General features: G+C 32.3%; 1 protein-coding gene and 1 pseudogene across 1 annotated transcript; both read left to right on the top strand.

The window, feature by feature from the left end:
- Positions 1–5,304: 5,304 nt before the first annotated feature.
- On the top strand, positions 5,305–8,057 carry LOC136217235 (cytochrome P450 709B1-like). The gene is made up of 4 exons (XM_066003837.1): positions 5,305–5,672; positions 5,762–5,988; positions 6,829–7,458; positions 7,541–8,057. Exons 1-4 carry the CDS (start codon positions 5,399–5,401, stop codon positions 7,970–7,972), a joined length of 1,563 nt encoding a protein of 520 aa, XP_065859909.1. The 5' UTR covers positions 5,305–5,398; the 3' UTR covers positions 7,973–8,057.
- Positions 8,058–9,955: 1,898 nt separating this feature from the next.
- LOC136217238 (probable nicotianamine synthase 4) lies at positions 9,956–24,458 on the top strand (annotated as a pseudogene).
- Positions 24,459–25,050: the final 592 nt, after the last annotated feature.

Below are 25,050 nucleotides of genomic sequence, written 5' to 3' on the forward strand. Positions count from 1 at the left end.
ACTTCCCCAACGAGTGAGTCAGGGGGATGCCAGAGAGCTCACTAAGTCTTCTGCACAAGCCGTTGTCCATGTTTTTAGAACAAAGCATACGGGACTTTTGGATGTTAATCTTCTGGCCAGAAGCATCACAAAAGCAATTGAGGATATCCATTACCACCTTAATTTGCTCCTCATTACCCTCCACGAAAAGCATCACATCATCAGCAAAGAACAAATGGGTAATAGGGGGACAATGTCTGTTGATGGAAACAGGGTGGAGAGTCCCCTTACTCACCGCCTCTTGGATCAGGTGAGACAGTCTTTCCATGGCAATAACAAAAAGGAAGGGGCTCATAGGATCCCCTTGACGAATTCCCCTGGAGGGAGAGAACTCATCCGACATGTCCCCATTGATCATAACCTGGAACACAAGAGAGGAGATGCACTTCTCAATCAAATTCCTCCAGTTTTCCGGGATACCAGCTTTAACTAAACTATCCAGAAGAAAGCTCCAGTTAAGTCTATCATAGGCTTTCTCCAGATCCAGTTTGAGAGCCACGATCCCTTTCTTACCTTTCTTAATCTTCATGGAATGGACAACCTCCTGGGCAATTACAACGTTATCCATCATTTGTCTGCCAGGAACAAAGCTCCCTTGATTCTGGCTAATAATATCCGGAAGGATCTTTCGGATTCTATTAGCCACAATCTTAGTAATAGCTTTATACAAAACATTACAAACACTGATGGGTCTCATCTGAAGAAAGGAAGAAGGCTTATCAACCTTAGGAATCAGAACGAGGAGGGTTTTATTAACCAACCTGATATCATTAGAACCACCAAAAACACCTAACACAAAGCTGTAAATGCCCTCTTTCACAGTGTCCCAGTGTTTATGATAGAAACTAGCGGGGATACCATCGATCCCAGGAGCCTTAGTGGAACCGATGCTAGAAAAAGCCAGATCAATTTCTTTTAGGTCAATAGGATGGAAAGCATCCTTAATAGCATTCTCCCCCAACTGAGGAAAGGAAGTACCAAAGTGGGCACTCTCCAAGTCCACCTACACATTAAGTCGCTTATTATTTATTTATTTTTGTAACATTAAGCCCTTTCTAAATTAGTTAGTTGTGAACATATAATTCGATTAAATTATCGTTATCCATTTCATTTATGTTCGAAGTTATATTTTCTACAATTTGAAATAAAGTTGTAAAGAAATCATTTTACTATACTTTTAAGTAAAATCATTTAATTTTTTTATTTTACTATAAGAAATTGGATAAATAATTTATTAGTCTCCTACTTGTTATCTAATATACTGTTTGGTCCCCTATTTTGAAAAACAGTTTCAAATCTAAAAAAAACTAGACAAAATGATAAAAGGATTAATATTAGCAAAAGCTAGGAATCTTATAATGTGTTTTTCAAAATAAAGGAACAAAACAGCGTATTAAATAAAAAGTAGGAACTAATAAATTATTTATTCTAAAAAATTATAATCATTTCTAATCCCGTGCATTGCACGGTTGTTCACACTAGTTATAATCATTTTTATAGTCTATTTTCATTTTTTTAATAAATAATAAAATAAAAATAGGAAAAATAAGAAAAGAAACATATACAAACATGATCTAATAACTTGTATTTGACTAAAACAGATTGGAGTGGGTTAGATTTTGGCCTTGTTTGGTAAATTATTTTTTTTTTGGGATAAAATTAGAGGTTTGAGCCACTTTAAAGTTTTTGATCAGTGAAACTTCTAATAATGATATTTGAAAGAGCTTATTAGGTCCAAAAAACTAATTTTGAAAAAAATGGTTTTAGAAGCATTTTCAATTAGTTTATTGTTCAATTTCTTTTAAATGACATTTTTATTCCTAACTAATATCCTTTAATCCCAAATAAATGTTTTACTTCCATATTTTTATTTGTCATTATACACAAACATCTATTAACAATAAGTTAAATTTATCAAACAAATTTACACGTTCACCTCATCAAATCAGCTTATTTTTCAGCTAATTGTAAAAAAATAAGCTATCGGATAATGTAAGGGCATTTATTGAAGATGGCTGGGATTGTGTTGTGTTGTATGGTTTATATTTATTAGGAAAAAGGGTTCTAGAAAGAAGTCCTTATCTGTGTCTCTATCTATTCAATCACCAATTCCCCATATGTGCATTTGCATAATTTAGGAGAGGGAGGCCATCCTCTGCCCAAAACAGTACAAAATGCCAATTTCTTGATCATATCAAGGAAAGGAGCCTTGATTTATCGGTGACACTCAATTTCAACTTTCAATCAATCTTATATTTGTTTCATCACCAAACTCAATTCTTATCTTTATAAAGTTGTTAGGTTTTATTTTAATCCATCATATAACTATTACGGTTAGCTGTTAGTTGATTAAAGGGTAAAGTTCAAATAAAACCCTTGTGGTTTCACTAATTTTCAGATAAAAGATTGTGGTTTACTTTTTGTCAAAACAAGGATTGAAGTTTCAAACTTGGATTAATGCTATTAAAATCATCTTTAATGATCTGAAAATGAAAATTTTCAAGAATTAAAGTTGTTCAATATCATATTTTCTATGGAACTGCATTTTCGATTTTCGAAAATCATCTTTTTTGGAACTTTATCTCTCTAAACATTAACTTTCTCTCTCTTTACCAAACATCATCTAAACAATCTCAAAATAAAAAGGTTGAAGAATTAAAGTTGCTTAAAATATTAATAGTTCTTAAAATATGTCATTTTTGAAGTCGTCAAATGTGATTTTAATAGTATCAATCGAAAAAGTCCTTATTTTGTTAAAGTTAAAAACCTCAATCCTCGTTTTGATAAAAAGTAAACCACAGTCCTTTATCTGAAAATTAGTGAAACCATATGAGTTTTATTTGAACTTTACCCTTGATTAAATTAGTTATTAGCTGATTATCTTTTTTATTAGATGATTTGACTAGTTGTTTGTATAAACTTGTTTGGTAACACGTAACTGATTGCTAATAATTGTTTGTGTAAAATGATAGATAAGTACATAATAAAGCTTTTATTTAGAGTTAAAAGATAGTAATTAGAGATAAAAAAAATGTCCTTCAAAATAGACAGAGCAATAAGCTAATTGAAAAAAATTCAAAAAAACAAACCTTTTTAAAATTAGTTTTTTTTTTACCTAATAAACTCTTTCAAACCTCTATTAACCAAACACCTGCCACGAGTACCCCTAGACTTAAAGCATGTATATTATAAATTCATTCCACCAATAAATGATGTTGTTAGGATTTAAATTTTCGACCATTTAATTTAAGATGCTTTAATATCATGCCATATTATCATTTGATTAAAATAAAAAATTAAATTGATGGTTAAATGTACAACAACAATTTTATTATTATTATTTACACACTTCACCCCTCTATTAATCTTCCAATTGAGATTTGTATTTATAGACTCATAAGCTTGGTCTCCAAATTTACAAAACTTAGTACTTATTCAAACAAAAAAATTTAGTCCCCAAATTTTAATATCTCATGAATTTTTCTTTAAAAAAAATTCTCATATATTAATAGTTGGAATTTTGTTTTTATCGAAATGGAGTATATCTTTTAGATGAGATCTTCTAGAAACTAAAAAGCAATCATACTGATTTTGGAGTAACATTTACAAGGATTGTACGCATACAGTTAGCCTAGCTAAGCAATGACCTCACCAATGATTTGGCAGTAGATAGAAATAGATATGAATTGGATAGATACAGATAGAGGTGGGGAAAAAAAAAAAAAGAATTACTGCTTGTAATTGCTGTCTAAATACATAATAGCTATCAGTAATTTTAGTATATTACGGATTTACCATTACTTATGGAACTATAGTTCCCTGGTGCAATGAAAAAAAATCTCTAAATTTATTCATTATTCAGAAAAATCGAATTCAGTATAAGAGAAATTTACAAGACTAATTTAATCTGGAGGTCTATTTATATTTTAAGACTCATTTAACATATGCTATGGAATTCAACATTTAAAATATCTATTTACTTCGAAACACTCTTAAGATTTGTTGAATTACAATTTTATTATTGGGTGATGATAATGTCAGAGGTTAAAAGGATAAGGTTAAAAGGATAAGGTGTAAAAATACCTCTAATATTTAGAACCATAAGCTAGTTTACTTCTAAGATCTAAAATTACGTAATTTTATGCATGTTAAGAGCAATTTTTATCCATAACGTTGACAAACTATGTCAATTTGAGAAATAATTCATCTAACTATTTTTCCGGTCATGAATTTTATAATCTACACTTTACCTGTGTCTCATTGTATCACTAATTAATAACATATTTTAGATGTGAAAAAATTAAAAGAATTAAAAAAATACTGTATTTTGTGTATGGATTGAAAAAAAGTTTAATACTTTCCTAGTCCCTCCAAATTGTCCAAACACTGCAACTGACTCTCTGAACTTAGACTTGTGACAACTAACCCCCTCAACTTGTTTATTTGGAATAAATAATCCTTCAAATTGCTTAATCGGAACAAATAACTTTTCAAGTTGTTTATTTGGAACAAATAACCCCTAAATCCAAAAAACATTCAACATTATTACATCAGAAATAAAAGATTTCCTAACTAATCTACTGATAAATTAACTAATAAAGGGCGAAAAAACTCCTGAAATCACAAATATTAACCTATTTGAGGGGTTATTTCTTCCAAATAAGCAAGTTGAGGAGTTTAGTTGTTATAAGTCTAAAGTATCGAGACAATTTAAGAGGTTGGGAAAGTATTAAGCAAAAAAAAAAAAATATTTTACGAATTTAAAAAAAAACATATATTTTTTGAAACCTAAAAATATTAATTTTCCATTCTAATATTAAATTGTAAAAAGTTAGTAGGTTTTAAAATGCACGGCTTAATAAACATTGAACTTACGTGGTGTTTGTTAGAAGGGATATAGGAGGTGGGATAAGGATAAAAAATACGAGATAAGTTATCACGTGTTTGTTTAGAAGATAGAAAGGTGAGACAGATGGAGGATAAGCTTCTTATCCCTCAAATTCTATAACCACGAGGGGGTGGTATAAGGAGGTGGATAAGCTCCTGCGATTTTAATAGGATGGAAAAGTCCATCTTATCTCTCAAATTAATGTTATGTAGTTTAAATAAGGTTAAAATAGTAAAATGTATTATTTTATCCTATCCGTATTCCACGTACCAAACATTGAATAATAATTCTCGACTATCATATTTTATCCTTATCCCAACCATTTATTCTTATCCCTATCCCAATATAATACCAAACATGCAGTTGGTACATTTGGTATTGGTTTAGCCACAGACATGTTCCTTATTTAAGCACTGGACACTATACTATACTCTGAAAGTTAAACTGAAATCTGAATTAGCTTTCAGAAAAATGGGATACATAGTTGGTTTCATAGTAGCTCTTTTTGCTGTTTTGTTTACAAGCATATGGCGACTGTGCAAAATTCTGGTGTGGAGGCCATACGCCGTCGCTAAGTTCTTCGAAAAGCAAGGAATAAAAGGGGTACCATACAGCTTCCTCTACGGTTCCCTCAAACAAATGAAAAAGCTCCAAGCTGAAGCTACTGCTCTGGTTTTAGATACAAACTCTAATGATATCATTCCCACAGTTTTTCCTCATTATCACAAGTGGTCCAAAGATTATGGTCAGTCAGTCACTTCATAATATCTTTTTCTTTGTGTCATATATTTTCACATTTGAGATTAATTAATGATTCTAAAATTAATTATATAGGAGAGAATATGCTATATTGGAATGGGGTAGACCCGAGAATAACAATTACAGATCCAGAAATGGCGAAACAAATTTTATCAAATAAATTTGGATTCTACAAAAGATCCAGATCTCATCCATCTTCGAAGAAACTAATGGGCGAGAAAGGTGTGATTTTTGTGGAAGGAGAAGAATGGGTTCGCCACAGAAGGATTCTCAATCCTGCCTTTTCACTCGACAAACTCAAGGTATCATATCACCATTATTAATAAACTATGGCTGATATTGACACATTTAACCACTCACTATATGAAAACGACTAGGGCCGTAAACAAGTCAAGCCGAACCGATCTTTGGCCTGTCAAGCTCGGCTCACTATAAAATTAACGAGCTTGAGTCCGAGCTGAGCTTTGGCTTACACAAACTCGGCTCAGCTCATTAGAAAGTAAACGAGCTCGAGCTAAGTTTCGAGCTTGTTTCGAACCCAAAATCCTCTTTAAACTTTGTTGATTAAAAAATTATCTAATTCATGTGAGTAAATTGTTAATATTTATAAAGTTTGCTTGCAAATAGCTTTTTAAACAAACTCACAAGCAAAATTCGTTAAAAAATAAACAAGTTTGTCTATTACTCATTTATTATGTTTGTGAACGAATTCATCAAATAGCAAATGAAATTATATTAACTTTTACAAAACTAAAATTTTGTTCATAAATGTTCTAATCGAGCTTTCGAGCCGAGCTTTGGTCTGCTCAAGCTCAGCTCATTTACGAACCGAGCCAGTAAATCGTGCTCATGAACGGTTTGTTTACAAATCAAACCGAGTCGAGTCGAGCTTTTATTGAGCTGACCACCGAACCGCTCATGAGCGGCTTGGCTCATGTACAGCCCTAAAACATTGGATGGTCAAATTAGTAAAATAAAATGTGAAATATTCACGGTATGATTTATGGGTTCAATTTGAAAGACTGAATTTTAAAGGATTGTATTTTGATCGATGTATAAATGTAAAAAAGTTGTCATCCTAAAATTGAAATAAAATTTGGAAATAATTGTGATGAATTGCCTGTGGGTTTTCTGGGTGGCAGATGATGAAAACGAAAATTGCAGAATGCACAATAAGTCTGTTGAGAGAGTGGGAAAAACAAGCTTTAAAAGCAGGGAAGGAAAGCATTCAAATAGAAATGAATGGAGAATTTATAAAGCTAACATCAGATGTAATAGCTCATAGTGCCTTTGGAAGTAGCTATGTTGAAGCACAAGAAGCCTTTCAAGCACAAAAAGAGCTTCAAAAATGGATAGTAGCTTCAAGTACAGACATTCTCATCCCTGGCTGGCAGTATGTACCTACCCCTTCAAACATCAGGACTTGGAAGCTAGACAGGAAGCTCAGGAACAAGTTAAGGAGCATTGTGGAAACTAGAATAAGCCAAGTCAGTAAAAGTTGTCATTATGGAGATGATTTGTTAGGCGTAATGATTCAATCTTCTGAAGTTACAGGTCAAGATAAAGTCAGTCCAAAATTCATGATCAATGAAATCATTGAAAACTGCAAAGCTTTCTTTTTTGCTGGACATGAAACCACCGCTAATTTTCTTACCTGGACTTTTTTTATCCTGAGCCTACACCAAGAATGGCAACAAAAACTTAGAGAAGAGGTGCTGAGTGAATGTGGAATGGAGATTCCTGATTCTGACATGTTATCCAAGTTAAAACTGGTAAGTCATCTATACTACAATGTGAGATTATTTTGATTGACAATACAAATGTATTAATTCAAGAACTCTGATGAATTTACAGGTGAATATGGTTCTGCTAGAGGTTTTGAGACTGTATAATCCAGTAATAAGGTTGTTTAGGACACCAATGGAGGATATAAAATTAGGGAAATTGATTATACCAAAAGGAACAAGTTTGGAAATATCCATACATCAAGTTCACAGGAAGAAGGAATACTGGGGAAATGATGCCAACAACTTCAATCCAATGAGATTTGCAAATGGGATATCAAAGGCTGCAAAACACCCAAATGCTTTCATACCCTTCTCAGTTGGTCCTAGAAACTGCATTGGCCAAACTTTTGCTCTGCTCGAAGCTAAAATGGTGGTCTCTTTATTTCTTCAAAGGTTTTCCTTTTCTCTATCCCCTCGTTACAAACATGCCCCTATCAATTATATTACTCTTCACCCTCGCTATGGTATGCCTATTCTTATCAAACCTTTGTCTCATTAAGTGTTTGTTTAGTTTAGCGGTTGATATCTTACCGCTTGTTGTTACTTATAAAAGTTAAATAGTAATCTATATTTGTTTTCAAACACTTATATTCTACTGTTCGAAGTGAAAAACAACACTAAAAAAACAAATGTGGCACTTAATGTTTCTCGATCTTGTACCAATTACTTGTATTTGTTTTTAATTTATGTATATCCTTTTGATTTTTTTTAATAATTAATCGGGTTTATGGTTATCAAATCTTTGTCTACTATATAGGTATGTCCATTTATTTATATTGGCTGAGACTACTTATATTCTATTATTAAAAAATTTAAGAGCTTAATTTACGGGGAAAAGTATAAAAAAAAATATCAGTGATTTAACTATTTGCAAATATAGGTTTATGGTTTAAAAATTTGCAAATACGGTTAAGTTCTGATCACAATGAATAATATTTTTATTTAAACAAAAAATACAATTACATATCGAAAAATACACAATTTCTAAATCAAATTGCAAAGGTGTAAAATGAACTTAAAACATCAATTTACTTTATATATTGTCAAATTAAAAAAAAGTGAAGTGTCCATCATATAATTTATTGTTTCATATTGAGAGATTGTATTTTGTCGATATATAAATATAATCTTCGAGAATGCTAAAATTGCTTTTGGTTATCAACTGTAGATATCATTTCAACTTACTATTGTAATTTAAAATATTATATTTTATTAACAAAATATACTACAAACTAGAGGTTTGCTACCTTTTAAACATAAATATATATCTTTTTTTAAAATAAATATATATTTGCAAATAGTACAAATCATATGTATTTTATTTGTAATGTGTCCATAATTTCTTTATTTTTTAAAAGGTCAGAGTTTCGATTTTTTTTCTAATTAGCGTACTATTTATATATAATATATATAAATATAAAACAGTAACAATTAAACTATATAATATGTTAATTTTAATTATATTACTATATTTATCTAAAACATAATAACGATGTTTTATAGATTAACTTGCATCATATACAAGATGATACTAATTTTATTGTTCTAAGTAACAATTTCTTCCAATAACTATTATTTAATAACTAAACAATAAATAATTTCATATTCAAATATCAATAAACTTTATTAAAAATGAATTAAGAACAATAATGAACATCTAAAACTAATAGAAATTAGGTCAATGAGGGTTGGTCTGAGTGGTAAGGCGTTGAACATCTGCTTGACAGGTTTGAGGTTCGATTCCCCACTTTGTTAAAATTTAGCCCTTATTGGTAGGTGATCTGATTGTACCTGGCCAACCAAACTAAGTTCTAAACAAGTTTGCTTTTTCATCACATGACCATATATTTCTCACTGACATGAGGTTTCGAACTTTCTCAGTTAGTTCATTCGAGATCCGACCAAACTTTAAAACTCTCAGCCAAGTAAGGGATTCGACTAGGGGTGTTCAAAAACCGAACTCGACCAAAATAACCGATCGAACCAATGAATTTTGGGTTTTTCGGTTCAGTTATTCGGTCTATTTGGTTCAGTTTCGGTTCTAGTTTATAGAATATATTGGTAATATCGGTTGGTTCGATTTTTATTACAAAATTACCGAATTAACAAAACCAACCGATTAATTAGATTTACTATTTATAAGGTACATTATCAATATGATATAATGTTTACAAATTTAGATTTTTCACCTTTTAATTATAAATATTTTATTTTAATCTTATATTCTGTATTTGTCTTTGACCTTTATGAACGAATACATCCATGAGTGTGGCTCTAATTGTTATATATATATATATATATATATATATATTACAACAAATATTTAAGAAGTCTTTACTATTAGTCTTGCTATATTTCACGTTATGCACAATACATTATAAAATATTAATACTTTATTTTCAAAGAAAATTATTATATAAAATATATCATAACTAGAAATAATGAAAATACTTTAATGATTATCTTAATTTACATGTAAAAATCTTAACAAAAACTAATATCAAACAAATATAATTTTGTTGTATTATTCTTCATTTAAAAAAGAAAAAGAACAGGGATGTTCAAAAACTGTACCGGACCAAAATAACCAACCCAACCGATGAATTTCGGTTATTCAGTTCGGTTTTTCGGTCTATTAGGTTCGGTTTCAGTCTTAAATATTGAAATATATCGGTAATATCGGTCGATTTGGTTTTTATGACAAAATAACCGAATTAACTGAACCGATCGAAATAAAGATTAATTGGGTCTATTATAAAGTGATGTTTCAGAGATCATTATAGTCCATATCAAATAGTCACATTTTTTTGTTTTAGGATAGGATGAAGATTTAATAGACATTTTTGTTTAGTTCAAAGACCTAATTGATGCTTTTAATAGTTTAAAATCTTAATTGACTTTGAAATTTTAGTTTGGAGAACCAACACATAGATCATTATAGTCCCTATCAAATAGTCACATTTTTTGATTTTATGGTAGGATGAAGATTTAATTGACATTTTTGCTTAGTTCAGAGACCTAATTGATGATTTTAATAGTTTAAAATCTTAATTATGAAAATCATTAATTAGGTCCGTGAATTAAGCAAAAAATCATCAATTAAGGTTTTGTCGAAAATCATTCGGTTGAACAGTTTCAGAGTCTTTTCGGTAAACCGATTTTGAACCAACAGAGAGATCATTATAGTCCATATCAAATAGTCACATTTTTTTACTTTAGGATAGGATGATGATTTAATTGATATTTTTGCTTAGTTCAGAGACCTAATTGATGATTTTATTAGTTTGAAGAGAAAATGTAAAATATTAGTATATTTTTAGGATGAATTAGTAATTTGTCCCTATAATGCAAACCACGGGTCAGAACAGAACACACCACGGATAGTCATGCTCTCCCTCTAAAATCCGGTAGATCAAAACCCAAAAGAACCACTAAGCACCATCCATGTTTATTACGCTAATTCTCCTGTCTCAGTCCCTGGAGTTGGTGGAGTGATTTGGCACCATCAATTGATGGATTCAGCTAGCTCGTCGAAGAGGCCTGCCTGAAGAATGGCCTCTCCTTTGTCGAAATGCCTATTCTGCAACTTCAGTAACATCGATGGTTAGCCTCCACTTCTCTTCCATCTCCACACAAATTTATTTATGTGCATCTATGATGTAGTTGGAGTATGAGTCGAAATTGAGGTGTTTGCAATGCTTTTTAATGCAGTCCCTGTACGGACATCGAGTGATAACCCTACAGGATTCATCAGTTCAGGCTAATGTTATTTTGCGAATCAGAAATTCAGCAGCCAAATCTGGAGGTAAATGCATTTTTTTTGCTGTCTTGGAGCATTTAAAAATTGTCAAGGAACTTGAATTTTCAGTTCTTGGTTCAATCATATGTTACTAGGTTAAGTAATCTTATGGTTCTTTTACTTATTTATCATATTGCTATGTTATCTCATATATTTAAAAGAGTTCGGAAATGGACCTTCATGAATGAATCAGCATACATACATGGATAAATGGCCTAAGACCATATAACCTAGGTCCATCCAACTGATGTTCAGTAGCCTAACCCAATCCTTATAACTAATAAAATCTAAGATAGGGAAATTCAACCATTGCAACGAACATAGATGAATAAGTCATTGATGTACTTCTATTTTAATGGTTTCATGGTGTATTTGCTGCTTCTCTTTTTTCCGCTTAGCTATTTTGGCTTTTAATTGATTTTTTTTTTTTTTTGGGATAAACCGGAAACTTGTATTACGAAGAAAGAAACATAACATCATTCTGAATACAAGAAGAAACAGAAGAAGGATAATCTTCTATAAGAATTTCCATAAGAGAGAGAGATCGTGCCCAAGCAGCTAAATTATGAGCGACAACATTCGTTTGACGCTTCTCATATACGAACTCGATTGAGGAAAATGCACGAGCAACTTCTATAATATCCCCTAGGATTAGACCCAGCCAATTTGGCAAAATTTGAGCTCCTTTAAGTAAATTGATAGCTGAAGCTGAGTCCGAAGCAACCAAAATGGTTTAATTGGTTAATCAAAGTTAAAATGCGTAGTTAGAGAATTCTTAAAAGATGAGCTTAATTAATACTTAGTTCTATATCTTAAAAAGAAACCAATGATAGATTGGGCACAATAGATGGATGAAAGAAAACAACTAGAAATTTCGTATATCATGTGAAGTTTTATTATTAGATATCAAAGACTCTCTATCGCATGGATTTGACTTATAAGGGATTTAAAATGAGGAATTACTATTCTATAATGTGGCAACACTATCTATAAAGGCAATCATATCTTTTGCATTAGGGAAATTATCCAACAAATAACTGTGCTACAAAGGAAGCTCTAGCTGTTAAGATGAACCGAACCAATGAGATTATGAATTTGGTCTTGATGAAAAAGAATATGAATATAATTTATTCTGCAGAAGGAGAAATTAGTAATTCTAGGATTTTTCAATGGTAGATATCTGGTATGAAAAACAATATGAAATGGATGAAAAGGGGATCTCAAGGAAAATTAGTAACCCTGTAGTTTATGCTGTTGTTTGATGGAAAGTTTACTTGAAAGCAGGATAATGTTGGTGATCCCTACGATAGCACATAAAGGATGCGGGAGAAGTGAAGAAAAGATAGAGGGCAATGTTTACAATATGATAAATTTGGAAGAGAACATATTAAAGAATAAGAATATTACACAACTGCATTAATAACTATTCTATGAAAGACTAAAAGATCTAATCTTATTGTCTTAAGATATCAGATAGAGGTTCCCCAAAATCATTTATGTGCTGTATCAATTGCCCTTGACAATCCTTCTTAAGCTGCCACCATTTGGGATATTGAGGTGGGTGTTAACTTTGCACAAACAAAGATACCATTGGTTCAAACAATCCTAAAATTTTAGTTGCATGATCAGAAGATTTTTTTTTTTTTTTTTATTTTGAAAAGAAATTTTGTTACTTTGGTATGTAGATGTTGCTTTGCTTAATTACTTTTGACACGAGGCAAGTTGGTACCAAAGTGACCATACTTTGTGCTTATTTATTAATCTTAGTGGTTTTTTTAACTTAAAGTTGAAATTAATTCTTCATTCTCACCATTAATATATACAGCCTAGATTTACTATGATAGCTTGAACATTGCAAATATTAAATGACCTTTTTTCTCATGTTCCTTTCCTTTTTACGTAGTGTGAGTAATCAGTTGATGCTCTCAGAACTTAAAAGGAAAACAACTATTTTTAAAAAATCTAATAGTTATAAACTAGCTCTTGGTTTGTCGTTAACTTGTAAAAACATAGGGTTAAATTACATAGGTGGTGTACAACCTTTGCCATCTTTCGCACTTTGATGTACAACATTCAATTTTACTTACAAAACTATACAAATTTTTGGTGACCTCCCACTAAAGTGTACAGCCGGTAATCATGACCGGTCAACCCGAAGTCAATGTGCCACATCCGTATTTTTCATCATACCCATTTAAAAGGTGGGATCCAATCCTTATCCAATTACTAAAGTATCTTTATCCCTATGCAATTACTAAAATACCCTTATCTCCTTCCTTCATTTTCTTTTTTCTACATTCTAACATCAATTAGAGTTAATAGACAAGTGCAAGAAAGAATATAAAGTAAAACCATCCTACCAAGTTGGATTTGCTTCGATAAGAAACTCCACCAAAAAGCTACAAGACACAACGCAAATAATAAGAGATAAAAACACCTTGTATAACAACTAAAGGATATGCTATGATTTTTAGAAAATATGCACATATCCCTCTAGCATGCACGAGTGTACGTACCAGCGTTGGAAAGATTGAAGAGTTTCCTATTACGATTAGAGTGCACCAAGATTCTGCACCAAGCCCATTTATTTTTGCCATCATTATGTATCAACTAACGAGTTCACTTCAAGATGGTATACCATGGTGCATGTTGTTTGCAGATGATATTGTGTTGGTTGATGAGACGAAAAAAGGCGTGGAGAGGAAGTTGAAACTATAGAGACAAACTTTAGAATCTAGAGGCTTTAAGTTGAGCCGATGTAAGACAAAATATTTGGAGTGTAAGTTTAGCGGCGATAGGAGTAGGGAGGCAGGGACAATCACCCTAGATGGGAGAGTTGTTCAGGCATCGGATTGCTTTCGGTATTTAGGATCTATTATCCAAACGGATGGAGAAGTAGATGGAGATGTTGCTCATAGGATTAAATCTGGTTGGGCGAAGTGGAAGAGTGCTACGGGTCTCCTTGGTGACCCCGACATGCCTAATAGATTGAAGAGAAAATTCTACCGCATGACAATTAGACCATCATTGTTATATGGTACGGAGTGTTGGGCAGTGAAACACTGTCACATTCATAAGATGTTGGTGGCGGAGATGCGTATGTTGAGATGGATGTGTGGTCATACGAGAAAGGATCGGGTGAGTAATGAAATAATTAGGACAAAAGTAGGGGTTACATCTATTGAGAATAAAATGAGGGAAAACCGACTAAGGTGGTTTGACCATGTAAGACGAAGAGCGCTTGATCCGCCAGTTAGGAGGACTGAAGAGTGGCAAAGGGATGTAGTGGTGAGGGGTAGGGGAAGACCTAAGTAAATTTGGAGGAGGGTGATCGAGAGTGATATGAGTTCATTGGGGATGGAGGAAAATATGGTAGTGGATAGGACAAAGTGGAAGGAGAGAATTTGCGTCGCTGACACGACTTGATTTCACGGTTTTATATGATGGTTCATGTTAGCTGACCCCGAATCATTTTGAGACTAAGGCTTTGTTGTTGTTGTTCTTATGCACATATCCCTCTAGCGCAGACTTCATAGCACAACACAGAAACCGAGTTCCAAAAGAACTTTGTCATGCTTCCTGTTGTTGTACCTTTTAATTGTAAAGAAAAAACTCTAAGCTTCGGAGCACAGACAATGATTTTCAAAGAAGCTAAAAAACTAAAATTTGAATTGCAACTGCCTAAAATGAGAATAAAATATTATACATGTAAAACGTAAGATGCTGCTCGAGAAATAAGTTGTTGTCGAGCCTTCTTTTCTGTGAAAAATCATTATTATTTACCTTATTATGTACCAAACAAGAGCGCTTTTAAAGTGTATGTGGTTTAAAAGCGCTATTGTTTGGTATTAAAGGGAGGGCTTTATTGCATGGGGATTGAATATCAATTTGGCCTATGAAGTGGGGGCACAGGGTCAAATTAGGTTACAAAGTAAAAGAAATCAACAATCAGTGAAACATTAATCGAGCCTTACATGAGCTTTCAAAATATTTGAATAGAATCAACAAGCAGTGAAAAACTATTCCGTGTGTGAACTATTGAGCAGAATGCATTAGAACAAGCAATGGAAACATCATACATGTTGATATTCTTAGGAGATGCCTTGTAAATCCTAGCGTGCCAATAATAGTTGTGAGCTGCATGGTAAACCCTTTGCATGTTTTATCTTAATATCATGTGATGTGATTTTTTTTCTACTTATATTTTCATTTGGCCTCTCAATTATAATATTCGTTAAAATTTAGCCTGAGTGAGTGGAATGCACTGTTAACGCATTAATTTTTAACTTTGCACAAACAAAGAGACCATTGGCTCAAACAATCCTAAAATTTTAGTTGCATGATTAGAAGATGATTTTTCCAGGGGCCTCATACTCCTTGAGCCTTTTCTGTTATTGGATGCTTGCATTAGTACAATAACATCATATGTTAGCTGCGTTATGAGCTTCTTCCCCAACCTGCACATCTTTGATTAGAATGGACTTTATTCATATATACATACATATACTACTTTGATGATGACCATTGACTGTCAGGAGTGGTATGAGCAGATCTTTGCTTCTTTTCATTATGAATCTAAAAGTGGATCATGCTTGCACTTCTTATGATTTAGCTTTGGTCTTTACAAGTTTGCAATGAGATGACCAAATTGGTATTTAAAGGTTGCTAATCATAATATTCATACATAATTATGATTTTGTTAAAATTTCTATTGATTGTGATGTTTATTGATGCCTGTCTTATGAAGGGATTATATTATTTCAATTAGAGTTGCTTTGTGGTTGATGACATTTTTTATTTTTAAGACCATTCCAGGCTAGTGTTAGAGAAAGCTTATGGAATTCATCAGAGGAGGACATGATGCCAGGACTATCTGGTTGGAATTGCAATCGGAACTTCTGCCAAAAAAATATAAGGAATCAAACATTTGTGTGGCTGGAGGTATGAAGGTGATAAGATTTTTTTTTAATTCTTTAATTTTATAGCTCATACGAAATGTTTTATGTTCCTTTAACAAGTCATATTATGATTTGGATGTTATACTTGTTATGCACTATCCTAAAGGTGCAATTTTGTGATTTCCCTTTCATATTTTCGTTCCTTTTAAACATACTTTTAAGTTTTAAGAGTGCCTTCCATTCACGTGTGCATAAAGGGCTAAATTTTAACAAAAAGATAAAGTTGAGTTAAATTTCACCAAATTAAAGTTCAAGGTCTGAAAGTCAAAATTAGGACAAGCTCAGGGGCTAAAACTATCAAATTTTTCCACCTTAATGATTGGAAACTATTAGTTTTGGCCATGACATCTTAAATTTACAATCACCATTGTCATGCTCTGGTATTTCAAAGTTCAACAGTCCCCTTTTCTCTTTCACTAAGAGCATTCTTTTCAGCAGAGATGCACACAAAAATCCGCAAAACCGAAAAACCAAACCGAAAATAAGGTTAATCGAAACCGATGGACTAATGTACGGTTTTTAATTTTAAAAATAGTGGTTAATGGTTACGGTTACAGTTTTCATATTCTAAAAACCGCGGTTAACCGAAATCGACCGAATTCAATTAAAAATATAAAAATATATTTATTTAAATTTATATTTATATATATAATTATACATTATCCCACTTAAAATAAATACAGGGATCAATAGCAAAAAATTTAATAAGAAACACTAATTATTTTCGGTGACTAAGACTCAACGATGGAATATTTCATCCCAAATGTCGTGTACTATCAAATTTGTCATAAAGTAGATAATTAGTGAAATTAATATACATGGATATGGCTTAGTTGGTAAAGCATGGAGGATAAGAATTCTAGTCCAAAAAACATAGTAATTTAATGCCCTAAAGAGTTGCTGTAAGAGAAAAATGCAGTGTCCAATCCATAGTTCACACATACATAATGCACGCACATCTCCCTCTATGTCGTTAATCTCAACTCGTCATTGACCCGTCGTTCCACTCACAATAAAAATTAGAATTTTTATTTATTAATTTTTTTTAGTAATGGTTAGAAACCGAAATAAAAGGTTAATTGGCCGAAATAATTTGTTAACCGATTAGTGGTTAACCGAATTTAGTGGACTAGTGTATGATTAGTGTTTTTAAAAAACCGATAAAATGGTTAACCGACCGAAACCGACCGAATTCAATTAAAAATATAAAAATATATTTATTTAAATTTAAATTTATATATATAATTATACATTATCTCACTTAAAATAAATACAGGGATCAATAGCAAAATTTAATAAGAAACACTAATTATTTCCTGTGACTAAGACTCAACGATGGAATATTTCATCCCAAATGTCGTGTACTATCAAATTTGTCATAAAGTAGATAATTAGTGAAATTAATATACATGGATATGACTTAGTTGGTAAAGCATGGAGGATAAGAATTCTGGTCCAAAAACATAGTAATTTAATGCCTTAAAGAGTTGCTGTAAGAGAAAAATGCAGTGTCCAATCCATAGTCCACACATATATAATGCACGCACATCTCCCTCTATGTCGTTAATCTCAACTCGTCATTGACCCGTCGTTCCACTCACAATAAAAATTAGAATTTTTATTTATTAATTTTTTTTAGTAATGGTTAGAAACCGAAATAAAAGGTTAATTGGCCGAAATAATTTGTTAACCGATTAGTGGTTAACCGAATTTAGTGGACTAGTGTATGGTTAGTGTTTTTAAAAAACCGATAAAATGGTTAACCGACCGAATGAATCTTAATGGATTGGTTAACCGACCACGTGCACCCTCACTTTCTAGGGGCCTAACACTCACTGAGCCTTTTCTGTTATTGGATGCTTGCATTAGTACAATAAATGTTGGGGTTTAGTGTCCTATAGTCAATTGTTGCAGGATACAAACTTAATGTAAATGAATTGTTCTTTATATCATTTGTTTTAATGAGATATATGTTTTATAACTATATAAAGGCAATCCCTTTTAAGCACTAAATAAAGTCTAATAAAAGGAAATCCGTAAGTTTGTTTAAAGTGATTATAAAGTGTTCATACAAGTATGAAGTGAGACAAAACTTTATAATAAACTAATAAACTTAAAACCACCCCAAGTCAAGTGATATGTTTAGGATTGATATATCACTGTTGAGACTTGTATGTAACAATGTCTTCTGTCCGACAGAAAGCTGATCTCACAAGCTTCATATATATAGATATCTGGACAGTTACATAGATCCGATGAAACGTCGTTCATTAGGATTGGGGATCCGATTTGAGATAACAAGATGGGTAGATTCATCCTTGTCACATGTTCATCTCATTGGTATTAATAGGTATAAGTAATCCTCAGACTCAAAGGAATGTTAATTGGTCATCCTGAATTACTGAATGTGAGACTTTGATCCTGTGGTCCCACGATCCTTAACAGAGATGACTCTGGGGTGTGAACTGCAAAGGTTGGGTGTCACAGGAGGTAATGTCAGGGTAGTTATACATTGGATTGAGCATTTATCACTCCCGATTAATGGGAGATATATCCAAGGATCGCTTGTGGAAGACTCGACTCTAAATCCTTGCAAGGTGATAGCTTAAGAGTAGAAATACAGATTTCACTTAACCTATCTATTTGAATTGACTCGGCCTGTACAAGTAAAACGAACGTCTCGCTGTATGTGACTTGACATCACCCATAGTCATAAGATTCAGTTCAAGGATATAGTTGATAAAGGATCGAATTATACTGTAACTAATACGGAAGGGTTAACGACAGAATCAACCTGTCTTCTTAACGGACTCTGGGGGAATGATTACAGACTTGCCAATAACATACTCAGTACATCATTCCGTTATGCAAGGATTAAATATAATTCTTGAAGAAATTAATTTAATAGTTGCATACGGCCAGAAGTAGTAAGAACCTAATGGATCACACATAAGACTTGGAACCAAAAGAGAGATGGATGTGATTAATAGATGGAAGCCCAATTGAGCCCAGTAAGGCCCGTTTAAATGGAGGGGGCCGAAATTTATATATAGAAATAAGGAATTATTTTAATTCCATTAATCCTAATTTGATTAGGTTTGTGAATTAAATTAATTAAGAGATAATTAAGTTAGGAGTTTTAATTAGATTAATATACTCCTATTATTATCAATTAGGTTATTTATTATTATCCTAAATGTATTTGATATATTATAAGATGATAATTAGGAATCCTATTCCGAATGGAATTCCTATTAAGTAACCTATTCCTATCTAACTAGGGTTTAGATACAAGCGACTATATATATCCCCTCCTTATGAGAATTTCGACTAAGCCTCCTAACTCCCCTTTATGTGATTTTCGAAACCTACATTAAAAGAGAGAGAGTGAATTCGCATCCCCTAGTTGGTGGACAAGAATTCATACGGCTTCCGTCAATTAATTAATCTCATTCATCTCCTTTTCTCTTTGATCTTGTGTTGGTTAATTAGAGGCAATCTATTTTGGTTGCATCTCATAAGGGTTGATTTCATCTTAATCTCACCGTGTTATACTTTGTGGTTGGAATCTCGGAGAAGAATTGTGGGTGCTTCTTTAACAACGGTAGATTGTTCATCGAAAGGTATTCCTTCTTATCCCTCTTTATATGAAATAACGATTAACGGATCCTATGGTTAAAAGGAAATAGGCTAAAATTTTTATATTTCCGCTGCTATACCTTGGCCTTAATTTCCTTCAATAACATCATATGTTAGCTGCGTTATGAGCTTCTTCCCCAATCTGCACATCTTTGTTTAGAATGGACTTTATTCATATATACATACATATACTACTACTTCGATGATGACCATTGACTGTCAGGAGTGGTATGAGCTTATCTTTGCTTCTTTTCATTATGAATCTAAAAGTGGATCATGCTTGCACTTCTTATGATTTAGCTTTTGATCTTTACAAGTTTGCAATGAGATGACCAAATTGATATTTAAAGGCTGCTAATGAAAATCAATAAAATATTTTTTAAAATTTCATAGAACAATACGTATGAAATAGGTAAACAGCAATGGAAAGGAAAAGAGTATGACCATGGAAAGCAAAAAAGCATGACGATTAGAAAAACAATAAAAAAATTTAATGTTAATATTGTGTGACTCAGTTTGTAAGCTCAAAGTACTTACTTAGTGAAAGATAAGCTCACTTAGCTATCTTATTTCTGAGTGTTTTTCATAGTGTCGACATGGTTTGCCCAGAAGAAGTGTTGATTCAGAAAATATGCAATTTCTATGAATAAATCTCAAGCCTAAAAACACTTAAACCATCAAAATATGTCGACACACTCTTCACAAACCTTATTCTGACTTGCATCCCAACAATAACTATCGATGTCAACAATCTCAGTACCGAAGTCCAAGAAATGAGTTCTAAACTCATTAAACTATGTGGAGAAGCTGAAGGTTACATGGAGGCTCATTTCTCAAACATTTTAGCTTCCTTTCAAAACCCTTTTAACCATCTCAATCTATTCCCTTACTACTCTAACTATCTCAAACTTAGCCATCTAGAATTCACCATTCTCATTAACCATTTCCCTGATTATGTCCCTAAAAAGATTGTCTTTGTGGGTTCTGGACATCTTCCCCTCACATCAATTGTGTTTGCTAGCAACCACCTTACGTCCACCACATTCCATAACTTTTACATTGATCCGGTGGCCAGTTCGATGGCTATTCGATTGGTTTCGCCTGATATTGACCTGTCGAAACGAATGTTGTTTAGGACAACTAATGTTTTGGATGTTGGGGATGAGTTGAAAGAGTTTGATGTGATTTTCTTCGCTGCTTTAGTTGGTATGGACAAGGAGGCTAAAGTTAAAGTTATTGATCATTTGGCTAAGTTTATGGCTCTCGGAGGTGTTTTAATGGTGAGAAGTGCTCATGGAGCTAGGAGTTTTGTCTATCCTGTTGTTGATACTTGTGATCTCAAAGGATTTGAAGTTCTTTATGTTTTTCATCCTACTGATGAGGTGATTAATTCTGTCATTATCGCCCGTAAACTTCATTCGATATTAAACACTACTGTCTAGAGTGGTTCGTGTTCATATGGATCTAACCGATAAGAACTTGACACCTACTTGTGTATTACTAATGTGCCGATTCTTAATTAATTTGTTGGATCCATGTTTGCTGCTGATGAAAGTCTCAATATACTATCTGTCTGCTGATGTATGTTTCCTCCCTATTTGTGCCTCTTTGGAATCAAGTTCACTATTTCAACATCTGCTTCAACACCCAAGTTCTTGTGTTTGCTATGTAAATAGAAGCACTTTCAACATTTGGATCATATTTTGGATAAGCCTTGTGTTATCTCTCACATGCACGTAGTGGAATATATTATTTGTCTCATCTAATTCATAGTTGCAAATAGTTCGTATGACCAACATACCAACGAAAGCTCTAATGCTATACATTTCGAAGGTATAAATAGCCTATTGATGTTGTAAAATTATATGTGTTATCCTAGATTCTATATTACATCCATTATAATCCCTTTATCTCTTACAAAATTTGCACATTTATCCGGATGAAATATAGATACTCGTAGATCTGAATGCATCATCTTCCTCCCTTACTATATTCCTTCTGTTACACAAAGATAATGAGAAAATGTAAAATTTTGTATTTCAAATAGAAAATAGTAAGAATTTATGCAAGTGCCTAGTAGCTTAACTAGGAAAGCTAATTAACGTGATCACCTAAAATTATGTTATTAAATCCCTATATGACTATGATAATTACAGTTTGTAACAACTAATATTTACAACTATAAGAATCGCTCTCAAGATGGAGAATAGATATTTATCATACTTGACTTGTTACAAATATAGTCTACCTGAACCCTATTTAAGGCTTTAGTGAAGATATTTCCAAGTTGCTTATTGGTTCTAATGTAGGTCGTAGAAATAACGTTATATTCTAGATTCTCATGGATATAATGACAATATATTTCAATATGCTTAGTACGTTCAAGAAATACGAGGCTTAGTACATTCAAGAAAAATATTTACGCCTCGACTTAGTTTTGGTTCTGGTTCCGCCACTGCATCCACGTGTGAAAGTTAAATTTTAATTTTTTTAGAGAAAAATACAAAAACAAAACTTATGGTTTAGGTCATTTTCTTGAACGTACTAAGCCTCATATTTCTTGAACATACTAAACATATTGAAATATATTGTCATTATATCCATGAGAATCTAGACATTTTTTGACCGAACTGGTCGAATTTGGTTAAATATAATCAAATTTTCATTCCAATTATGAATATTTTTCCTCAGATATTCGGTCCAATCTAGTATCTCAGAATCCATGCCTAGCACTACTTTCTGCTGCTTCCAAGATTCAGTGTTAAGTGTTCAACGGAAAAGAAAATTGACAATTGATAAATATTGCGGGAGATCAATATACAGGGTCATTTTGTTCTTTTCCCTAGCCAAGAAGTTGAGTTATTGTTAAAATATTAATCTTAATTTTATTAAACAAATAAATAAATAAAAAAGAAACATAGCATGTGAACCTATATGCATTGACTTATGAATTATTTGGGTTGGTGTTGAAAAATTAACAAAAAAAAAAGAGTACTAAATAAAGTGTGGTGTAAATTGAATTAGAATCATGTGGTGGAAATTGTTTCACATGTGTGTGCACCGAAATGTAGTGTTTGTTATATAACTCTATAAATAGAGTTTTAATTGGTTATGTAGTGAGCCAGGCCACATTAATAAATTGAGAGTTCCTAGTTTTTTGTGCAAATTTTTTTTCTTCCGCAAATTAATATTTTTTCTTTCAAAATTACATAATCAGTCCACATAAATTATAGTTCAGTCCTTATCAAATAACAATTATAGTCTCTTTAATCTAACAAAGTGGTATCATAACCTAGGTTCAGATAGTGTATTCTTCCACAAAATAATATATTTGAGCGTTTGAGAGACCCTATAAAAAATGTCAAACAACTCCAACAACATCTCCTTCCACTACCCTCAGCTCACAAAAACCAATTATGCAAGTTGGTGTATTCGAATAAAGGCATTACTTGAATGTCAAGATGCTTGGAACATCGTAGAAAAAGGCTACGTAGAAGACGAGTCATGACTATATCAGGCTGAAAAAGATAGATGTTATTAGCAGAGGCGTATTATACAACGAATCAAATGATATAATAGCAGTTAGATGTTATTAGGAAACCTCTACCTAATCCAAAGTTTCTAAATACAAAACTATAAATACATCTTTATGAATATCCACCATCATTAAACCCTAATCTAAGCTCACTCATCTTTTGTTATCATCTTTATCAATATCCCTCGAGGTTTCCAGATTCAGAAACTATATATATAAATCATATATGATACCTCTAATTTCGATATCAAAACCTTGAACTTCTCTGCTATTTTGTAATCAACAAGTTTCTCTGCCATTCTCAAACCAAAATCGAATAAAGGTCGTTTCTCAAGATTCTCTTCACACCAGCCATTCGACAATCAACCCAGCTAGGCCAATCCAAATCGTTTTTCAGAAGAAGTCATTATATATTCTATATTGCTTAATCATGTAGTCATGACTTCTTATCCACTTTCTGTTCAACCTATGATTTACAATGATTTTACCCGATCACATTTAAAGTTGGTTACCTCCTTTTTATGGGTGGGTCAAGATCAATACCGATGGTGCCTATAAGGAATCAATAGATTTAGCTAGCGCTGGAGGATTGATTCGAGATAATAATGGTAACTGGTGCGGTGGTTTTTCTATCAATTTAGGTAGTTGTATTACTCCACTAGAGGCTAAATTTATTGGCATTTTGGGAGGTCTCGAACTAGTTTGGAAATTAGGATTCAGAAATATTATATTGGAAAGTGACTGTAAAGTCGCTGTTGATTTCCAAGGGACTAATAGTGAAACTAATGATCATTTGGTCCAAAGTATCAAGCAAATCTTGCAACAAGAGTGGAATGTGATTATAAAACACGAGTATCGAGAAGGGAATCAAGCAGCTGACTCTTTAGCAAATCTCGGAATCAAGTTATCAACAGGTTATCATGAATTTGTAAATTCACCTTCAACGGTTTTGAAACATCTCATTAAGGATTGTAATGGTGTCAAATATCCTCGACATATGAAAGTTTGAGTTTATTAGTCAACCATGATTTTAGGAATTCACGTTTGTATTGCTTCCTCGTGTTAATTTCTTCTTTTGTAATTTGTAAATTGAAGTTTCTGGTTATGCAAATTTTATTAGTACCATTAAATCATTCTAATTTCTACTATCTGTTAATTAATATTTTGATTCAGTTAGCTGTGCTGCTTCGAAGGTTCGTGTTAAGTGTTCAATAGAAAAGAAAACGGAAAAAAAAATTTCGTATGAGAAAAATGGAAAAATATCAGTACACCGCGTCTTTTTGTTCTTTTCCGTATCCAAGAAATTGAGAGAATTGTTTCCAGTTTTAACTTTTTTAGGTTTCGTTATATTGCATACATCCTAATAATCTAAAATGTTTGACTAGAAATTAAAATATTCATTTCACAATTTACTTTTATTATAAAAATGGGTTTAAAAGGAAATGAAAAAGAATTAGATAATATGCATTTTTAAAGGATACAAAATCTCAAAACTCACGTGAGTAACTCATAATAAAACGTCTTCAAAAAAATAAAAAAAACTCATAATAAAACAGAAGCAAATTGTGTGAAAGTTTTAAATTTGATAATATTACACTTTTAAATTATGTGAATTTTAATTTTTGTTTTTCCGTAATAATACATAG

The sequence above is a fragment of the Euphorbia lathyris genome, chromosome 2 (assembly GCF_963576675.1).
Source record: "Euphorbia lathyris chromosome 2, ddEupLath1.1, whole genome shotgun sequence".
Taxonomy (NCBI): domain Eukaryota; kingdom Viridiplantae; phylum Streptophyta; class Magnoliopsida; order Malpighiales; family Euphorbiaceae; genus Euphorbia; species Euphorbia lathyris.